General features: G+C 56.6%; 4 protein-coding genes across 4 annotated transcripts; 2 read left to right on the top strand and 2 right to left on the bottom strand.

Annotated features, from left to right (window-relative positions):
* Positions 1–196: 196 nt before the first annotated feature.
* Positions 197–903, top strand: MKK02DRAFT_39533 (uncharacterized protein; the record flags this gene model as incomplete). Its single annotated transcript, XM_053090640.1, has 4 exons — positions 197–345; positions 408–488; positions 539–641; positions 691–903. The coding sequence occupies 4 exons, from the start codon at positions 197–199 to the stop codon at positions 901–903; spliced, it is 546 nt and encodes a 181-aa protein (XP_052949015.1).
* A 99-nt stretch (positions 904–1002) lies between these two features.
* On the bottom strand, positions 1003–1849 carry MKK02DRAFT_39532 (uncharacterized protein; the record flags this gene model as incomplete). Its single annotated transcript, XM_053090639.1, has 6 exons — positions 1003–1106; positions 1159–1267; positions 1318–1345; positions 1389–1489; positions 1536–1602; positions 1764–1849. 6 exons carry the CDS (start codon positions 1847–1849, stop codon positions 1003–1005), a joined length of 495 nt encoding a protein of 164 aa, XP_052949014.1.
* Positions 1850–2556: 707 nt separating this feature from the next.
* On the top strand, positions 2557–13492 carry MKK02DRAFT_29339 (uncharacterized protein; the record flags this gene model as incomplete). The annotated part of the gene is made up of 57 exons (XM_053087797.1): positions 2557–2697; positions 2745–2810; positions 2834–2863; positions 2911–2952; positions 3016–3048; positions 3119–3148; positions 3210–3242; positions 3331–3390; positions 3446–4151; positions 4195–4746; positions 4797–4989; positions 5042–5218; positions 5266–5461; positions 5511–5701; positions 5751–6002; positions 6051–6103; positions 6150–6798; positions 6847–6896; positions 6941–7029; positions 7077–7125; positions 7171–7216; positions 7261–7323; positions 7369–7501; positions 7549–7742; positions 7787–8318; positions 8360–8542; positions 8589–8714; positions 8766–8810; positions 8857–8919; positions 8968–9052; positions 9109–9164; positions 9207–9373; positions 9421–9506; positions 9552–9584; positions 9632–9741; positions 9784–9906; positions 9955–10448; positions 10494–10590; positions 10637–10755; positions 10800–10931; positions 10984–10988; positions 11037–11120; positions 11174–11287; positions 11323–11386; positions 11438–11460; positions 11507–11667; positions 11716–11818; positions 11862–11905; positions 11960–12017; positions 12066–12240; positions 12295–12312; positions 12366–12479; positions 12528–12753; positions 12807–12910; positions 12960–13064; positions 13123–13233; positions 13333–13492. 57 exons carry the CDS (start codon positions 2557–2559, stop codon positions 13490–13492), a joined length of 8148 nt encoding a protein of 2715 aa, XP_052949013.1.
* A 998-nt stretch (positions 13493–14490) lies between these two features.
* On the bottom strand, positions 14491–16635 carry MKK02DRAFT_29338 (general substrate transporter; the record flags this gene model as incomplete). The annotated part of the gene is made up of 11 exons (XM_053087796.1): positions 14491–14621; positions 14674–14787; positions 14833–15010; positions 15056–15141; positions 15190–15301; positions 15338–15705; positions 15750–15853; positions 15901–16021; positions 16067–16132; positions 16177–16357; positions 16408–16635. 11 exons carry the CDS (start codon positions 16633–16635, stop codon positions 14491–14493), a joined length of 1689 nt encoding a protein of 562 aa, XP_052949012.1.
* Positions 16636–17185: the final 550 nt, after the last annotated feature.

Genomic DNA, 17185 nt, shown 5'->3' with positions numbered 1-17185 from the left:
ATCTCCCCACCCACCGAGCAAAGCCAATGCAAAGCAAAGCTTCTCCTGCCTTTGTACTTCTTCCTCTCTCTTATCGCCTAGCTAGGGAGGTACACAGGACATGTAGTCAGCGGCCACAACGCCGACCATGTCCCAGTCCCTGAATCCGCACTTTCCCTCCCCAGCGCCCACGCCGACACCAGACCAACTCGCAGCCATGCCTCCCGTAGATACCGAGGCTGAACAAGCCGCGATACGGCAAGAAGTGGAGCAGCATCTCTTGCGGCTCAGTCAGGATCTGTATGAGATGGAGATTTGTGCGGGAGACGTGGGACAGGGGATGGAGGGGGCTGTTCCTGCTTATATGTGCGTATGCTGTGTGCGGAGGACCAAGGGATACGACAGACGGAATGGAGCTGATGAGATAGGGCAAAGATCAATTTGTCGTTGAAGGTGTTGTCGGATCTCTCGGGGCGGATGACGGAGGGTGTACCTAGGCAGGTGGTAGAGTATGTTGACTACTACTGAATCAGTGGAAGGAAGATAGCTGACTGGACAGGAAGATCGATACTTATAGCAATCCTCATTCGTATACCAAGACCACACTGACCCGCGCGACTGGCGAGAATCAGTATGCTCTAGGCAGAATGCTAGGGCTGGAGGTGAGCTAGACATTGCGCGACTGTCGATGAGATCAAGCTGACAATATAGAGCTTCAGGAGCCAGTTGCAAGATGCGCTATCGGCAGACTTTCCTCAGATCCCATTACCCGACCGGCGACACACACCTCTTCATGCGCTCGGACACGTGAACGGGATGATCAACGGAGGACAAGGAGAGCAGACCAGCGAACAGGTCGTTGGAGTCAATGGGAACATGAAGGAGGCGCCAGCTCATCCGAACGGTGTTTCGAGTTCATCGTAGTCATTTCAGTGGACCTCTCAACCAAGAAGACTCTCAGCATCATTGTACCAATACATGCATTCGCTTCCTCTCTGCCTTCCTTCAAAGATAGCGTCAAGCTTAGTAAGGCGAGTTGCGGATCTGCTCGGCAGCCTTGATGACCAGGGCGAAGCATGAACCGACACCGCCGAAGAAGCAGAGAGTGCGGGCGTATGCGACCTTGGCTTATATTGTCAGCTCGGTAACTCACGGGTGGTCGAGGGGATGGGAGCTTACGGTCCTCAATGAACATGTAGGCGAGGTTGTAGAGCGATCGAGAGGTCAAGTAGGTGCCGGCGCAGATGTGAAGGAATCGGACGGGGACCTTGGCGAAGTTGGCGGCGACCTTGATGTCAGCTTCGTCTCGCCTTTCGATCCGCAAGGAAATAGACATACCAAGCACGAGGCGAAGATGGAGAGATTGCTGTCCATCAGAAGGGACCTCTCATTAGCAGGAAAAGACGTACGTGAGACCGTTGTTGTTGGCAGCTACGGCGCGGCGGATGCGCTTAGCGAGCTGAGGGCTGGCGCCGCTCTTCTCGAGGCTGGCCCATGACTCGGCTGGCTCCTTTGATGTCAGCCCAGCTCTCAGCGTGGATTGTGAGGGTACGCACAGATTGATCGTACGCGTTGGGGTTGACGGACCCGGCGGCGGCGACAGCCCACCAGAGGGGTGCCATTCTGCGGATCAGCAGATGCCCCGACGTGATCTGAGTTCATTCGCGAGGTAGTTGAACAATGATCTCTGCGATCCCTTCCTCTACATGGCTCCCCAAGTGAGGAATTATCAGCTCCAACTCCAGGAGAAGCTCTCCCGCAGCCGCGTCGAAGGAGGAACTTACGCGACGGTCCATGCTACGGGCACAGCGTACAAGCTGTAGTTGACGCGGAGCCCGACATGGGAAGCGAAGTTTGCGTAGTTTGCCATGTTGATCAGCTGGGTATGAAGAGGTGAGTGTAAGCGTCTGAGTGAAGTCGAGATAGGTTTGCGATGAGAGGAGGAAGTAAGGAGCAGAGATACAGGCGTAGAACCCCGGAGCTCGAGGGTATGACGCGCGGAACCTCGGCAAGGAACGGGGGTTACGGCATACAGCCGGAGATTGAGGATACTCCGCGTCACGTGACGGAGAGATCCGTGCCTGATGAGGACGAGGTCCAGCAAGCCAGTAACTCTAACTTTGGCGACAACAACGCTATCTCCTCCATCTTGATATAGCTTCTACAGACAAATCTACGCTGCGAGGAGGCTACAAGCGCTCATAACGGCGTGCTGAGCTCTGCGGATGTACCCCAGCGAAGATCTGACTGCCTGACATCGCTCATGTCTACTCTGAAAGCCACAAGTTCACCTGGTTCGATCGTTATCCACGCGAGGTTCAAGGTTCAAGTCACGCTCTCGCCATCAAGCCTATCAAGCTTGTCTTCTCACACACACACTGATGTGGAATTTAGCCGTGCCTCAGATTCGAGGGTGCTCCTTGCAAGGTTGAGCTACGGCCTATATAAGACATGCCCCTTCACGACACTTCCCCCTCTCCATCATTCTCGTCTCGCCTACCATCAGCCACCCTCAACATCCTCAGCCACCTCTACCTACATACAAAGACAAAGCTCATACAGCAACTGCTCCTCATCATGCGCGTCCCAGACCCGGACAGCTCTCCCGACACTTCTCCCGGCGGCTCGCCCAGTATCGACCCCACCGGCCTGCCGAGGGTCGCGTCATCCATCAGCTTCGGCTCTATCGCCATTGAAGATGAGTTCGACATGTTTCATGTAAGTGTAGCCTGCTCTTCAGGTAAGGTCATGGGCTGACGCGATAGGCCTCGACGACCGAGACGGACGGCATGAGTCAGGCAAGTCTTCCCCTTGATCTCCTCAACTGCCATGTTAGATCCGGCTGACGATATAGACTGGTGGCGATACCGAGCAAGAAGGACTCGTGCGTCATCAAGCCGAACTCTATAGGCGCTATGGCTGACGTGATAGGCTTTCCACGAGAACAAGGAAAAGGGCGAGGACGAGAACAAGGTAGGTACCGCTCCTCTCAATCTCATCTCGATGACTTTTGTGAACTTTGGCTGACGCTATCAGGTCACTACCGAGAATACTGTGGACATGACTGAGGTAAGCTATTCCTGCCCTCCCGCTCATGCCGTGTCGACTGCGGCAGAGAGCCTGGCTGACGATATCATAGGTCGACAACGACCAGGCCGAGCACACCAAGGTGAGCTACGTCCCGCTTTGCTCGCGATCGGATCTCGCGAACCTGATGGCTGACGCTATAGGTCAACAACGAGGACGAACAGGTTCTCCAGCAAGTGAGCTCTCCATCTCTCCTGTGCTGGCCTACATCGGGAGCAATTGATAAGCCGTACTTGTCGCTTGGGATGTGGACTGACGTATCAGTCCGACGAGACCATCAAGACTGCTGTTTCGACTCCGGCTGGACCGGTCTCCGAGGCTGACGTGAGTGCTGCTATTTGCGATGCTTCTCATGCGGTTCAGTCGCTGATCTGGTCAGATGTCTTTCGGCAATATCACTCGGGCTGAGGCTGAAGGACTCAAGGAGGTGAGCCATTCTTTGACCGTTGCTCAGTGGTTCCTGGTCGTTAAACTGTATAAGTTCCCGACTGATGCTGCTCAGATCTCTCGCAGTGCCCTCTACGGCTCTTCCGGCTCCGCCCAAGTCCCCAGTTCCTACTGGCACCCGAACACGTCGGACGTGCGAGGACTCCAAGGAGCTTGGGCACTCGGTCCACCCGGCCCCGCTGCTCTTCCGGCACCGTCTCGTCCGCTCCCGGGTACATTCGGTGGTCCCCTGCTCGGCGGCTTCACTCTGTCCCGCCCAGCGCAGTCGGAAGCGGCTCGATCCGACTTCTTCAATAATACCGGTATCCTGCTCCGCAAGGACAAGCGCTCGGCCCAAGCTGGTGCTCACGACGACGCCATCAGCCACGTCTCCGGAAGCGACGACTTTGAGCTCGACAGCAACATGAGCGATATCTCGTACGATTCGGACGAATCACACAGCACTCGCAAGCCCGCCGAGGACGCGTACCAGCAAAGTATGGCCCAGCACCGCGCTCCGCTCTCGTACGCCAAGGCCGCCGCCGGCGAGGGCAAGGGGACGACCTCCCAGAGTCGCCAAGAGCAGGCTCAGCCGGCCAAGGCGCAGCCGAAGGGTCTCAAGGAGGTCGCGTCGCCTGGTATGCCAGAGTGGATGCTGCGTAGGTCCAGTCTTAGGTGTTTGAGCATCGAGCTGATAGCCAGGACTTCAACAAGAGCTGCTCGGACCCGCCAAGACCGAGGAGCCCGTCCAAGCTGCTGAGCCGGTTGCTCCGACCGCTTCTACGGAGACCGACAAGACTACGCCCGCTCAGCGCGCTCCTGCAGCCAGCCCGGAGGTCACTCTCGGATCGTCAGTCGAGCAGGCCGTCCTGGCTGAAGAAGCCACCGGTCAAAACTCAGCCGACGCCGCGCAGGACCAAAACACCCTGAAGGCGCCTGCTGTCCCGGCAGTCGATATCACTCCTGAGCTCACCGCGCGCTCGCCCGAGGTCGTACCCGTCATCCAGGCTGTCGAGACGGTCACACCGCCATCCCAATCGCTTCCTCAACTCCCTGCGGACGCTCCGCCTCTCCACACCCAGCCAGCCGCTCCTGCAACAGCTACAGCGGACACTTCATCCGCCTCGGCGAAGCCAAGCTCTCCTGCAGAGCCGACTGGCGAGTTCGATCCGTCGGCCAACGACCTGCTGCGCCAGATGCACAACACTTTCCGGCTTCTCGACTTGTACCCCGAGCATGGTACGGGCGGTCTAGGTGAGCTTCAATATCTCCTTCTCGAGTGACACAACATAGCTGATCATCAGTCGAGAAGATCTTGATCGACCAAAACGAAGTTGTCAGGGTCTCCAATTATGCCTGTCCCGGTACCGCTCGCAGTATCGACCGGATCAACTTCACCATGCTGGACGGCGCGGTCATCTCGATCCGAGGCGTCTTTGGCGATAGGGAGAGGCTGGCGCAGTACCTGGTGGAACTTGGAGTCGTCGATGCCAGCCTGTAAGTTGCTAGCATCACTCATCGACGATAGAAGTTCAGCTGACCTGTTCAGGCTCAACGTTCTCATCCACGCGGACGAGCGCGATGCCACCAAGCCGTACATGCGGTCCGGTCTCTACTTTGTCGCTCTTCCCGGGAACAGCTCCATCGTCTTCTTCTGGCCGGAGCAGACAACCTGGGACCGCAGCGCCATCCGGAATGTCGTCAGCAACCGCGTAACCTTCATGCGGTAGGTCTAGATCATCTCCTCTGCTGCGAGCGCGGCTGACACCACAGGTACCTCTCGCAGATGTCTGACCAGCTGTACTGCTTTGTCAGCCAAGCTCAGCTATCCGAGCTCGATCTCAGCCAGTTCCGCATCGACCACGAGGACGAAGACTCGGACGACGAGCCAGCGACTGCCTTCGACTTCTCGGTCCAGCGTACCAGTCATCAGGAGGAGGGTATCCATCTTGCTGAAGAGTCTCGCATGGTACGTCCTGATCTTAATACCCAGCAAGGTAGTATCAGCTGATCGTCAGATGCACGTAAACCTCACCTCGCGGTCCAAGACTGCCGTACCGACCGGTATCGCCGCCGACCTTCGCCCAAGGCTCGTCACCGGCCTGAAGGGAGTCGGGGTCATGACCGCAAAGTACTGCAAGGGCAAAGAGGAGACCATCTCTCACAAAGGCGCGTACCGGAGCTCTGTGGTCATGCAGAGGGTCATCGAGTGAGTATAAGCCCGGTGATGGGGAAGTAGGAGCGTAGCTGATGATCAGGACATCCGACGTCCAGCTCTCCTCGGACATGAAGCTCGCCGACCTCGTCGCCCTGGTCAAATGCGGCTGGTTCGGCGTGGTCCCCGGCGCCGAAACACACCTTAAGCAGATCATGGACGCGTCGAAGGGTCGAGTCGAGACCGCCCATACCACCAATCTCGGAGCGCGCCGGACGGAGGTGGACAGCCTCAAGCCGATCTACACGGCTGCTGCGGAGGCGTTCGTGGTCAACTTCATTGCTGCCCGTTTCCCGTGAGTCATCAAAGCATGAAGTGGTCCGGGATCGAGCTGACGTTATAGGAACTTCACCGCGGACCTCGTACTGCCTCAGCGCTCTGGTGACCCGCCAACGAGTGAGTCGTCCCCTGCGATTTGTTGTGAGTATGCGCTGATTTTCAGATGCGAGTGTAGCCTCCCAGGCGGCAACACAGTGGGAGGCCATCACGACGCTACACGACAGTAGCAAAGTCAAGGACGACCTTCAGCAGCCGATCACCGGATCAGCTTGGCAGAACGGCAAGGTCGCCTTCCTCGAAGCTGCGCACATCCTCGACCGGAACCCCGACATGAAGTCGGCCGATCGTCAAACCCTCCTGCTCAAGCTCGCCGAAGTCATTGACGGGAAGACTGGCGAAGCCGCCAAGCTCACCTCGGACAAGAAGAAGAAGGGGTGGTGGCGAATCATCGCATCTCTGCCCGCTTCGCTCGGTCTCGCCGACACGTTCGATGCGATTCGAGCTGCTCAGGAGTATCAGGACGACGCCAAGTTCATCCGGTACCTGACCGACCGCCCTTCATACCCCTTCCACCTGGACGGATCTGCCAGCGGACTTCTTCAGCTCGCACGCGAAGCAATGATCCGGCGGCGAGACGACATGATTGCCAAATGCGTCGATCACGTCCACAAGAAGCGCATGGACAAGGTCAAGCAGGCGGCAGCAGTGGAGAAGCATCAACTCGAGGCGGATGAGAATGTCAAGTGTGCCAAGGAGTATGTCGACTGGGTCAACATCCTTCTTGGTGCCTCTCACGTCAAAGATGCGAACAGGTGAGTAACTTCGCTTCATGTCAAGTGTGGCAGTGGCTGACGACTCAGGTCGACTGTCGTGCTCCGCGCTTTCGTCCCGGAGAAGTTTGGCTGGAAGAGTAAGCGAGCTTTTCAATGTCGCTCATTACCGTGCTGATTCCAGGCTACATTGTCTCATACGATGAGACTACGGTTTCGCCGCCCGAGATTTGGTTTGAGATACTGCCTGTCGGTGTCAGCGAAGTCCAGCTGGTATGTATGGTCCTTGACGCCTGGGGAAAGGCTGGCTGACTCTGCAGCAAAAGCTTGCCGGCGAAGACTTGTACAACCCCCAGCTCGAGCTCAGGCGTAAGCTAGTCTCCTCGATCTCGCGATTACTCGCTGACTTGGCAGTCACCAATGCTGTTACATTCGGCCTTGCGCCGCACTTCTCGGTCCGGTATGTCTTCTAGCTGCTCAAGCTGGAGACGAGCTGATTCGCAGGTCTGTATTCTACCTGGATGCTCGGCAGACCAAGTACCTCGTGATTGCCGACGACACCAGGACGTAAGTCAGGACGTAAGTCCCAGCTTGAGCACTGCTGATCGTCAGCCGAAAGCTCTGCTTCTTCCTCACCGACACTCGCAAGGTGGCTCGACAGCTCGAGCATGCCAAAGTCGGAGACGACTGCCTGACCGCCGTGGATCTCAGCCGACGAGAAGTCGCCGTTGTCTCCAGTCAAGACGTGAGTCATCCTGCTCTTTTGGGGTTGCGCGGGAGCTGACGCAATAGCTCTCCATCATCCGCTACCGCATCTCCGAGGACGGCTTATCCTGCGAGCGAGAAGGAGAGGTCGATCTCAAAAAGTGGTATGAGCCAGGTACGCGCTTCATCCAGGCGGCCTTCCTCACCGGGCAACAAGATATCGTACTCGTCGACTCTACCAACCGTGTCAGAATCTACAGCACGATCTCCCAGCAATGCCGGTGAGTCTGCTTCTTCATCCCCTGCTGCCGGCGCTGATGCCCAGACCGGCTTCGCTGGATCTCGCTAGCTTCGACCCAAGCATCATGATCTCCACGACCGACGGCGGTGCATTTCTCTCGGCCAGCAACGACGCCGTTCAGACTCGCCTTCGCGGTCATATGGCCTCGTCCTTCGGGGCTCGTCAAGACGGCCACGACCTCGGCCTGCCCCTCTCTCCATCCAGCGATGTAGCCGTCTTCGCCCCAGGATCGTCCAGCCGGATGCTCCTACTTCTTCTCGACGCCGATGCCGAAGTCGTCCGCTGGTCTCGCCTCATCCTCACCAAGGAGAATTCGGATCTTCAGCTCCGGCCAACATCAACCAAAAGGCAGAAGGAATCGTCAGCCGGTCCGACCCAAAGTCCGCTACTCGGTGTCTTTGAGGAGATGTGGACTCGCTTCCCTATTGTCGCGGCCATCGACCGGGACAATCTCGACCTCTCGATCCGCCAGCCTCGGTCGCTCACCCTTCTCCAGCCCACTCCTGGGTCCATCTCGCAGTCTGATTTTGCTGGTCAATGGCAAAAGATGGTCACCGTAAGTCTCGCTCTAGTGTGCAGGATCAGCTGATCCTTCAGGACTTCAAGCGGCGTACGAAAAAGCCTACCAAGCGGATCCTCGAAGACATGATCCTCCGAGTCGACGACCATATCGACCCGAACGGCGCAGCGTCCTGCTATCGCTTCGGACAGTGGCTGGTGAACATGTGCTGCCTGATCCCGCTCCACCTGGCGGTTGCTAAGGACAAGCGCTTCATACCGGTGAGCTATTCCAGCGGAACGTTTTGCGCGCGAGCTGACCCCTCAGCTCAATCAAGGCAAGGACGATATCCAATGGGAGCGAAGTCTTGTCGGCGCGGACGTCAGCAAGGTCGCCAAGTCCATCTCGCTCGGCTGGTACGAAGCTATCTTGGCGCAGTACTATCGCGGCAAAGTAAGACATTCTAGCCATCTGGAGTCTACCGTGCTGAGCTGATCCAATCAGCCTGTCCGCGTCATCAGCAGTCTCGGCAACCAGTCAGTGGGCAAGGTGAGCTCTTTTACACCCGTACTGCACTCCAAGCTGACGCAAGCAGTCCTACATGCTGAACCATATCGCGAACACCAGCTTTGCCGGAGCTGCAGGCCGTACTACCGAGGTACGTATCGCTTTGTCCTTGGCTGGAAATAATCAGCTGATCGGTCAGGGTGTCTGGATGGCTGTCGCACCGACCAAGGACTGCATATACGTCCTACTCGACTTCGAGGGTGTCAACAGTCCCGAGCGTCACCGTGAGCAGTTTACAGCTTTGGATCTTTGACTAACGAATATCGGCTGATGTGACCAGCACAGGAAGACATGCTCCTCGTCCTGTTCAACGCGGCCCTGTCCAACTTGGTTCTCGTACGTCTTCTCCCTTCGACACAGGGCATAGCTAACTATTAGTTCCGGAACCATCTGAACGTCTCGCGCGAGCTCAAGACCATGTTCAAGGCGTACCAGCAATCGGCCTCGGTCTTCGATCCAGCTGCAAACCCCAAGCTCTTCAACGGGAAGCTCTGTATGATCATCAAAGATGTCATCGCCAGCGATGTGGATGCCGCCTGGCTCGAGTACGTCTTTCTGGTCGTACCCAGTATGAATGCCGCTAATTGCGCAGGTTCTTCACCAAGTTCCAAGACATGGTGGAAGAGGAGGGCGAGGACAACTTCATCAGCAAGCTCCACCGCAACCAGATGCGGATCGGTGAGTCGTTCTCTTGCTGGAGTGCCGACCTCTCTGATTGTTCAGTTCCATGGCCGGTCATCCAGGATCCGAAGTTCTGTGAGTGATCTCAGCTTGCTCGACCATACGTCGCTGATCTAGCCCAGACTCGTATTTCGAGAAGCATATCATCGGTAACCTCAGCCAGAGCAAGCCAACCTGGACTTCCGCCGGCGACTTCCTCGAGACGCTCAAGCTGCTGGAGGCCAAGCTGAAGGTACGTTTTCATCTTATCTCTTGCACCCATACTGACCAACAGGCGTCAGACTGGACATCCCTCGACTCGAGCATGATCGCGCAGCGGATCGACCGTCTCCGTCACATCCTACCGGTAGCCATTGCCCATGGTGTCAGCAACCCAGCGGAGAAGGAACCGCTCATGGTGGGTCTGATCCATCCTTCCTGCCTGGTACCAAAGCTGACTTGACAGGACACGGAGAGCGGCACAGCTATCATCCCGGAAGGCGAGCACATCTTCGACCAGCTGGAGATACTCTCCTCGAAGGACGGCTCAGCCACAGCCTGCTTCAAGGCGATGTACCGCAAGTTCGTCCTTAGTTCGCCCCGCTCCACCTCCGATCCCTCATGGCGGGACAGCTTCTTGGCGGAGGTCACGGTAGCGCTCGAGCGGCGTATCGCCACCGTCACCGAATGGTCGGACAAGAATACCCAGAACCTCCCCTCGGACTCGAACGATGTCATCCAATGGCGAGCGGAAGTCAAGCGGGCAGTCGAAGACCTCCGAAAGCAATACCGCTTCTGCGCCCAGACCTGCAAGAACTGCAACCTGATCTGCACCCAGCTGCGCGATCACGAGATTAAGGAGCATGACTGCTATACCAACCACCAATGCGATCAGAAGTGCGAGTATAGGGAAGATCACGAGGACGAGGAGGTGCGGCCTTTGCCTCTTTGCAGTCTTCGGTGAGCCCCTCTTTCCACTTCACATAACTGCGAGCTGATTGTCAGCGCCATGCACGATGGAAAGCATATCTGCGACCCGACCGTGCACACCTGCGGCGCAGCATGCGACATGGAGGCTAGCTGCAAGTCCAGGTGCACCAAGGTGAGCTCTTCAGACGGCCGTACAGGACAGAAGCTGATGACCGAAGACAAGCGAGCACATCGTCGAGGGCCACCTGTGCTCCGCCAAGTCGCATTCTTGCAACAATGCCTGCGACTTTGACGACAACCAAGGTTACAAGTGCCAGGGCAGGTGCATCCTCAGCTTGTAAGTTCCAGCCCCCTGTTTTCGCTTGCCAAGCTGATGAGCAGTGACGAGAAACACGCTCGTCACGAATGCCAGGATCGCAACGCTTGCCCGATGACCTGCGCTCTATGCCCTCGACTTTGCGCCGAAAACGACCATTTCCATGGCTCTATCTTCGGCGCCATTCATTTGTGCGGGTGAGTTCTGACGTTACCCAACCAAGCATTGGGATCAAGCTGACTGGTCTAGACAAGGTGATTGATCCCATCAAGTTCTCCGTGTCGCCTTTACTGACTGATCAGAGCACGGTTGCGATGAGGAATGCGAACAGCCTGGTATTTGCGAGATCGCTGCTGAGCCTCATTCGGTCCAGAGCATGTTTCAAGGTCAGTCTTCTCCGCCGCACAAGGTTTTTTGTCTGGGCTATGCTGATCGTCAGGTGTCCATTCGAGCTTCGAATATACAAAACACACTCAAGTGGCGAAGCGTCTGAAATGCGCAAAGAAGATCCCAGCTGGAGCAATCACACACGCAGGCGAGTCTTACACCACTCGTTTCTATTGCTTGAATGCAGAGCTGACGAGAAAGGGCCGCATGTCCACAGCAACACGAACTCCTTTCACTACTGCGAGCAGAGGTGCCCATCCTGCAAGTGAGTCATATCCAGGTTGGACATGCTGTGAGAGTTCAAGCTGACTATCAGGTACTACTGCAATCTCCCCATCGGTCAGCTCACCTCACCGGTCTCTCGAGATACCAAGCTGACAAGTAGGCCACACCCAGACCGAGCATGACACGAGCCATGGATCGATGACCTCTACCCGTTGGTCCATCCCCGAAGGTCAGGAGATGGAGATGAATGGTCGGAAGTTTGTTCAAGGCGAGGAGGGTGCTCCCATGCTTTGCAACATGTTCTGTCAAGGTCAGACGAGGGTGAGTTGACTCCATGCTTCTACAGCCGAGATCGAGCTGAAGACATAGCACACCCACATCGACAAGTGCAGGTCTCATGCCGCCTGTGTGCCTGACGAGGAGCATGAACATATCGACAAGCGTGTCGAGCCCAACCCGGATATTGCCAAGGGTATGTGCGCCGAGCTTGGGCGTCACGACAGCTGATCTGCTAGACTACATCACGCACAAGATCCACTGGCAGCGAGCTGCGTTCAAGGTGAGCACCGAGTGGCGCCGCAGCTACTTCACTGAGTCGGTGCTGATCGTTCAGGACCCCTACTCCCAATCGGACAAGAAGCAGTTCGAACTTTGCGACGCCCAATGCCCAGGTCAGTACTATCATCCACCATTATCAAAGTACCGAGCTGACTTTGCAGGCGACGAACACAATTCGGTCGACGGCACGCGTGCTCAGCCCTCATACTGCACGCTCAAGATGTTCCACCCGCCAGCGTACAACGCGGCCTCGCCACCGGGCGGCGGCTACATCTCTGGTGATGGTCATATGTACACCTGTAAGAACCCAATCCTCCAGCAAAGGACTTTTCATATGTGAGGTTTGATTCTACTCTTCGTCCTGTGCGAGGCTTCAAGCTGACTATCCAGTATTTTTGTCCTGGACAGGTATGCCGATTTGTCTCTTCGTCTTCCACAAGGGGGTATGAGCTGACTTACAGGTCGGGCTCTATGACCTGCAGGGACCGCGGACCGATGCGTGATGCCCCAAGCTTCCAGGCTATCGCTCGTTCTAGCAACAACAGATACGGCGCCGTTATTGCCGCCTGCTACAGGTCAGTCCGCTTTCCATGGCTGGGCTTGAGGCTTGCTGACATACTCAGTTTCTGGTCCTCTCGCCAAGCCGTGATCGCCTCTTCGGGTCCCAGCGCCACCCGTCGAGACGCCTACTCAGTCATCCTCTTCAATGAAAGGCCGACCGTCGTCGTCGAGAATGACTACACTTCTTCCGCGGATGATCTTCTTTCCACTTGTCTCCGGGTCTCAGCCGGCGGTGGGACGAATTTTGCTGCGGCTCTGGATCAGGCGCAGACAACCATGCTTACAAATGTCAGTATTCCGTATATTTCTCCTCCGACAGTGGGCCCAGCTGATCAAAACAGTGGGCGCCGGAGAGAACTCCAGTCATCATCTTCCTGAGCGATGGCGAGTGCTCAATTCGAGACCAGGACATCTACCCGGTCTGCAGACAGGCTGTGGCGCAAGGGTGAGCTTCCTTTCAAATCCTTGCCAGGCGGGTAGCTGACTGTCGCTAGCAAACCACTCAACTTCCACTCGGTTTCTTTTGGTCCGGACGGCGCTTCTACCTCTCTCAAGCGAATGTCCGATATCGGCAAGGAGGTGTACCAGAGCGTGCCTCGGTGAGCACTTCCTCTCGATCTTTTCTTGGCCGTGAAGGACAGCGCGGCTGATCTCCAGTGACCCTCTCGCTCCTCCCGGCGACGGCTGCAGCTTCTCGACTGCCCTCGATACCGTCTCACTTGCGACCACTTTCTTGGGGATCGCAGACTCGCTCAAGAAGCCGAGGGGGTCTCTGGTGTCGTTCTGAAGGGGTCAACGGGCGGAGAGTCAAGGGAGAATGATGGAATCAAAGAGAGGTTTAGGAGGGATATCAGCATGAGTAAACAGGGTTGAAGTGCTTGAGAAATTGCATACTGTTGAATTTGTGCTGTGGCTCATGCTCGTCATCGCTGTAGGGCCATCGCAAGGTCCGGTGTCATCGTCAGGGAACAAGGGTCGAGGCCACTTTGCCTCACCTGACCCTTTCCTAGAAGAGAATGAGATCTAGGCCCAAAGCTTTTTCCCTGCGGCACCGCCAGGGCAATGTGGGGAAGAGCTGAGCGCACTGGTCAGCAGACTGGATCTCTCGCACTCATATAAACGAACGTGTCATGGCATGCCTGAGACTGGCATCGCATGATCTCAGCTAGTCCTCAATGAGCCTGGAGATGAGAAGGGTTCCGCTGGGAGGCCTACATTTGGCTCCTTCGTTGAAACCTATAATTTCAGGAGGAGTTGATTAGAAGCTGGTCCACCGAGGGATACTTGTCAAATGATCTGTGCTGGGGAGGAAGGGAAGGCTTATGGTGTTCATACCGGCCGCCAGGGGTGCCAATGGCTCGCATACCCCGGCCGTTCGCTAGCCGAGCAGTGCTACCAGGACTTACTTTTCCGGCAGTTTCGACCTGCACCGGATGATGATGAAGTCGACAGCTACATATGATACACTCGCAAATAAGTGCTTTGCTTAGATGACTTCGGCAGGTTGGGACGGATCAGCTGATGGTGGGAGCGAACGGCGCGAGTGACGCTTATATGAGCGGCCGGCGGGTTTCGACCTCGATGACATGTGCTCTTATCTATGGGATCATACGCCTTACAGCCTATAGGGTGTTCCATAGCGTCTTGTCAGCGCAGAGGAAGGCCGCTCGACAATATGCATCTCGCTTGCACCGGAGAATATTGCGCACGCCGGAGATTGCCGATAGATCGCCGATGAGGAATGAGGAGTTGGCCGCCGGCTCCGGCTACCCCGAGGGTTGACATTGGGTGAGCTTGACGATGATAGAGCGCCATCTTGATGCCAGATACCAGTAGCTTATACGAGATACAACCACAGCCTCAGAAGGTCCGATCCGCGACTAGCATGTCGAAACTTTGCATATCCGTACCACTACAATATAACGTCTCACTATCAATCCAGCCCTATGTATTTTTTAGTCTGATCCTAGCTAACCTGCTTCCTATCCCTGCTCGCCGCTACATTCGTACCTTAAGAGATGTCGCCTAGTGGACCATGGCACCGCCACCGAGAGCGGCGGATGCAGCATTCCGCTCGGCCGCCTTAAACTCGTCGACCTGGGTGCGGGCGAAGTGTCGGGCGGGGACGCGCTCCTCGAACAGGATGTCCAGCTCACCTGAAGAAATCAGTCCAAGCCCTCAAGCACGACAAACTCCAGAGTGACTTACCGAAAGTGCGGCCCTTGGGCTCGGGGAGACGGAAGAAGGTCCAGACGATACCGACGAGACCGCAAGCAGCCCAGAGATATCCGGAGCGGGCGCCGAGGTTCCAGGCGGTAGGGTCTATCTGTCAGCGAGGGACAGAGGAGAAAAGATGTGCGGACTCACTGAGCATCTGGGGGTTCAAGACATTGACGACGACACCGCCGAGGTTGTACAGGTTGCGGGCGAGGACGACGGTCTTGGCGCGCAGACGGGTGCTTCCGATCTCGGCGACGAGGCAGTAGCAAACGGGACCGACGGTAAGATCGTAGAGACCGGTGAACAGGATGAGGAAGGCACCGATCTGACAAGATCAGCTTGATCAAAGCGCGGAGAGACTGGTACTCACGGCGTAAGAAGTTCCAGCGGAAGGAGTGCCAGCGGCGAGGTTGACGCTACCGAGGATACCGGTGAGGAGCATGAGCGCAAAGAGTGCTAGTCATCAGCAAGAGTCTATCTCGGAAAGAGAGCCGAGATACTCACCAACTTGTCCGTACAGATAGAGAGTGCGTCGACCGGCAACCTTCATCAAAGGCCAGGACGCGATGGTACCGCAGGCACCGACGGCGAACATGCACAAGTTGAGGGTGGAAGCCTAAAAATTAGCACAGTACGACAGCCAGGTACTCACAGTCTTGGCAGAGAGACCGGCCTGAACCAAGAAGTAGGTACCCTGACCCATCAAAGGCGAACCGCAGGTGGTCTGGATGAGCCAAACGATGCAGGCGATCTCGGTGCGGCGGAAGTTGATGCCGCGGAAGCAGTCGCGGTAGGAAGTGCCTGTCATGACCTCCTTCTCGATTTCATTCGTGTGCACCATCATGGCAACGGCCTTGCGAGCGTCCTCGACAGAGTAGTGAGCCCGGGAGGTGATCTTCAGCATGCAGCGTTCGGCGTCTTCGAGCTTGCCCTTGCGAACGAGGAACCAAGGGGACTCGGGCGCGAAGAAGATACCGATCATGATGGGCACGGGCCAGATCCACTGAATGGCGAAGGGGACTGAAGTGTCAGTATTGCGTTCGGGCAGGTAGCATGAAACGCACTTTTGTAAGCCCACTCCGACTCGTCACCGATGAAGGCGAGGTTGACACCGGAAGCGATGATCTGCCCAATGACCCAGCAGAGGTTGACGTATGTTGTGAGGATGCTGGACAAGTCAGCCAAGCTCGCGCAACGAAAGACGAAACTACTCACGGTCGGAGGGCAACGGGCATGAGCTCGGAAGCGTAGGCGACAGTCATGGTCTGGAAGGTACCGAAGGGGAAGCCAAGGAGGATGTAGGCGATGAGCAACATGGGCAGACCAGTAGCGAAGACTAGAAATCAGCACTGATCTAGACTTGCGAATGCAAGGCACTCACACTGCAGGAAGAGAAGACCGGTGATAGCGATCAAAGCAGCCGCCATGGTCTTTCGGTAACCGAAGCCTGAAAAGTCAGAAAGGAAACCAGTTGTAAGGGTATCGACTCACGGTCAGATGCCCATCCAGTAATCTGGAGACCCAAGATCTGACCGACCTGACCACCAGCACCCAAGGCAGTCTGCCACTGAGCCGGGATCTGGTAAGACCTGGACGCAGCGTCGTAGAAACCGAATCGTGCCGCGAACGCAGGTTGGGCGTAGAATTGACCGAGAAGCAGAGTATCGTACCCCTATCAGATCAGCTTCAAGGTCCCTCGGCCCAGACAGACACCGAACTCACCTCCATGATAATGGCAGTCGAGAAGATCAGGGAGAAGACGATACCCATGGGGTACATACTAACGGCCTCCCGGATGGTCTGACCCTTTTGCTGAGATGAGGCGTCGGCGGCATCGTTGATGTACTGGCCGAAGTTGTCGGAGATGACGCCCTGGGCCTTCTCCTCGTATTCGAGGTGGTTGGCACTGGTGTAGACATCCCCCTTCTTCTCGTCTTCAATGTTGGACATGGTGGGTTGACGGGTGGATGAGCTGGCGGGTAGATGTGTGTGAGGTCTGGCGTCTAGCGCTTGAGGGAAAGGAGATGCGGGAAAAGTGGGGTGGAGTGGGCGAGCTATATACGGGAGGGAGTAGATGGATATGGACTGGTGCGGGGGCCGTGAGCTTGTGAGCAGGAGCCGCTGTGCCGAGAACAGAAGCGGATCTAGAGGATCGACGGGGATCGTCGACACTCTAGGCACGAAGGGTCACATGCATCCCCTGTGGTCTCTCTCCGCGATCCTTTTGCGGGGCATATCACTGACAGTCTGAGCCCCGTGGAACGCGCATGCGCTAGCGCCGGTGAATGGGATTACCAAGTGGACCAAGCGGAGGCGGGATGTCCGACGGAGGTTTGGATCACGGGGTCGCATTCAGCTGCTGAGCGGTTCATGATTAGCATGGTTTAGTATCCGCGCGGCTGTGTTAAGCGGAGATCTCGTGCCTGGCAGCTGCCGCGGGGGCATCGGGGACCCCTAATCATAGCCGCATCTCAAATGCTGAGGTCATCTCCTGCCGTCA

The sequence above is a fragment of the Dioszegia hungarica genome (genome assembly GCF_025882075.1).
Source record: "Dioszegia hungarica strain PDD-24b-2 chromosome Unknown MKK02contig_2, whole genome shotgun sequence".
NCBI classification, from domain to species: domain Eukaryota; kingdom Fungi; phylum Basidiomycota; class Tremellomycetes; order Tremellales; family Bulleribasidiaceae; genus Dioszegia; species Dioszegia hungarica.
The sequence above is the reverse complement of the archived record's forward strand: the minus strand, read 5'-3'. Positions and strand labels throughout refer to the sequence as shown.